General features: G+C 46.6%; 1 protein-coding gene across 1 annotated transcript in view; it reads right to left on the reverse strand.

Annotated features, from left to right (window-relative positions):
* Nucleotides 1-1,303: 1,303 nt before the first annotated feature.
* Nucleotides 1,304-3,318, reverse strand: part of LOC119354589 (protein EARLY FLOWERING 5-like) — a 25,843-nt gene continuing 23,828 nt past the window's right edge. The window contains exon 9 of the mRNA XM_037621300.1: nucleotides 1,304-1,749. Coding sequence (XP_037477197.1) covers nucleotides 1,525-1,749 — 225 coding nt within the window. The 3' untranslated portion in view covers nucleotides 1,304-1,524. The remainder of the gene's footprint in view (nucleotides 1,750-3,318) is intronic.

The following is a 3,318-nucleotide window of genomic DNA, read 5'->3' on the forward strand; positions in this document are numbered from 1 at the left end:
GGCACCTCAAGGGAGACCGGCTACCAGATCCTCGCCTCCACCTTCCTTGGCATTCGCCCGGCGCACCGGTGGCCCCTCTGGTGGTGACAAGGAGGAAAGGCAGGGGTGGGGAAGTTGCTGCCGGTTGCTAGGGTTGGCTGCCCGTGTCGCCCCTATTGGAGCGACGCGGTGTGAGAGCATTTTTTCCTTACACTTATCAACTTCAGACACATCTACTTTCATGCGCTTCCACGAGAAGTTATGCTTTAGATCATGATACATCTTGGTCTCGCCGGGATGAACTGTGTAAGGAGTGTGATCAGGGGCGGAGCTTAGTTGGGGCCAGACTGGGCCATGGCCCGCCCAGGATTTTGCAGTTTTTTCATACTTAAACTACACTTTAGAGTCCAGTCCACCCACGGATCGATTAGCCTCCAAGGTCCACCAGAATTCCACCAGCCAAGTCCACTAGAAATCGATCAGCCTCAAAGGTCTCGCACGGCGGCGCGCAGCAATCAGCACGAGCAGCCGGCAGCCGGCGCTACTCGCATAGACAGCTCCCTGCCTCGACTCGCCATACGTGCACCGGCCAGATCGCAAGTCACTAGAGGTCCAACAACTAGGTAGGAGCAGCGGCTAGTCGGCGACCAAAATATGAAGGCAAGGAGAATTAGCAATCCAGCACTGCATCTCCATTTCCCTGCAATTACAAGTCTGCAAAACTGAAAGACAGCAAATGTGATCTGACCGGCAAGTTTTCTTCACATTTTTCAAATTACAACTGCAACGTAGATACCCATGGCAAGGCCAATCACATTGAGCCAAGATTTTTTTTGGCATTATTTCTTCCAAGCTCCGCCACTGTGTGATGGCATTCTTGGAGGATGTCATCTTTCACCTGAGACTTCTGCGGAATGCAAAGATGACCATTGGGGAATTAGGGCAATGCTTTGTCTGTATTTCTGTTTCTGTGTATTCATATATGGAAATCATCAATTTAGAGTTCCTATATTGCAAAATCAAAGGAGGAGTATGTCGAATGTTTTGTAGGTGTTAATTCTAGGATCGGAGTGGTTAAACGTATCAATCGGAGTTGTGAAGCTTACTCCCTTCGTCCAGTGAAAAGTGTACGTATACAAATTTTAGGACAAATTATGGAGTGGTGGTGCATTGGGAAGGTGCAAGACATCATCTCTCTACTTTTAATTGCCCAACCCCCAATGAGCTAGGTGCATGTAAAAATTAAGGAGACCATGTGTAGAATTTTATTGGTCTTGATTACCGTATGACGAGAGAGAAGCTTTTTTTTTTACTTTAAAATGCATTGGGAAGATAGAAGTACAATCTTATGTGGACAAATTTTAAAGTCAAACATACATGGAAAAACATCTCAAATGCTTGCTCATGGAAAAACAGAAACGGTTTCTAAGATCATAGCAGGAAAAGCCATTCATGAGCCACAATGCAAAGAACAGAATCATGTTCAGGTTCAGGTTCATGACCAAGCTGCTGACAGCCATCAGGGAGAAGGGACTGGATGCTGAGCTACTCATCGAGGGCACCCAGTTGCTTCATATCCTCCAGGAATGCCATGTAGGAGTCATCAATGCTTTGTGGCTTAGAAACTGAGGGTGAAGGCTGGGCTGCAGATTTTATGGGGGTTACTGAAGGCTTCAGAGCAGAACATGATGGTGCTGATGACTGCTGCTGCGCCTTTGGTTTTGGTTTAGGGAGAGCGGATTCTCTCTTAACTCGAACTGATGCAGGAACCTGCCACAGAAATTAGTTTGAGTTCTTCGCTCAGTGCAACACAGAAGCTAACAATTTAGATGCAACAGCTATTTAATACAAAACCCTGACAGAACAAAAATTTACACGAATATACTAGGTGAACTGTTCAAACTTGAGCGCGCAATTTGTTTCGTGTAAGACAGCATAAAAGTAAAATGTATTTTAATTTATATGTAGGACAGCATGATAATCCCCTGAGTATATTTAAAAAAGTTACTTGAAATGACCAGCAAGGCAACAAGCATTACATTTCAGAATTTTGTTATTGTAGGATGTGGACAAATGTGGATACTGCAAACTAGTAGTACAAAAAGCAATATGCATAGTAACCAGTCTTAGAACTAGTACCATAAGAAAAATCAAACACATGTTAGGGACATAAAAAACTTGAGTTGGTAGTAGTGCACTGGTGCCATAAGAAAACTTGCACGTAAAAGCATCTCAACGCTCCACAAGAATAAGAGCATCCATGACAACTTCATGCATGTTAGGAACCTTGCCCTTTGGCTCCACAAGAACAAGAACCCAACGCTATACTATTCAAGCTTCACATCCCGGAAAGCATTTGAGTCGGTGTGATGGGAGTATATTCTTAACATTCTCCAACGGCGAGGCTTCCCTAGCAGATTTCATGACTGGATTGCTAGTCTTCTTCGCACCTCCACCTCTCAAGTCCTCCTCAATGGGGTGCTGGGCACCCCTATCATTCATGGTCGGGGTCTTAGTCAAGGTGATCCGCTTTCTCCGCCGCTCTTTGTCATCGCCATAGGATCCGGGGTCGTGGTACCATCCTTCGGACTTCGTTATATGCGGATGATGGGGCTGTTTTTGTGGCACCAATCAAGGAGGATATTCAAAACCTTGCCCGTATCCTACATGGTTTCGGTCAGGTGACGGGGCTGCAAACAAACTTCATGAAGAGCTCAGTGGTGCCCATTCGGTGTGGGCACTTGGATTTGGATGTCATTCTCGAAGGCTGCCCGCCATACGAGCTCCTTCACCCATGAGATACCTCGGCCTCCCACTCTCTGTTTGGTAGCTTAGACGCATGGACTTTCAACACCTCGAGGACAAAATTGCGGCAAAACTTGTGCCTTGGGAGCACTTACACATCACCAATGTGGGTTGTAACGCACTCGTGAAGTCGGTTCTCACCTCGCAAACTATCCATCACCTCACGCCACTTGTCATGCCCCCACCCATCCTTAAGAGCATCAACAAGATTGAGCAGGCCTCCCTTTGGGCCAGAACTAATAAGGTGACGGGCGGAAAGTGCAAGGTAGATTGGGAAACTATATGTCGACCAACCCACTTTGAAGTGCGTAGTGTGTTGCACCTTGGGAAATTCGCTAGAGCTCTTCATTTACAATGCCCTTGGTTTGAGTGGCGGGACCCGACGAAGATTTGGGTTGGTTCGGGCAACCCTTGCGATGAAGCGGACATGGATCTTTTTTATGTTCTTACCACCATTACCGTCGACAATGGTGAGAGGACCCCTTTTGGGAAGCACCGTGGCTGAATGCTAAAAATCCCAAGGATATCACCCCC

The sequence above is a fragment of the Triticum dicoccoides genome, chromosome 2A (assembly GCF_002162155.2).
Source record: "Triticum dicoccoides isolate Atlit2015 ecotype Zavitan chromosome 2A, WEW_v2.0, whole genome shotgun sequence".
NCBI classification, from domain to species: Eukaryota; Viridiplantae; Streptophyta; class Magnoliopsida; order Poales; family Poaceae; genus Triticum; species Triticum dicoccoides.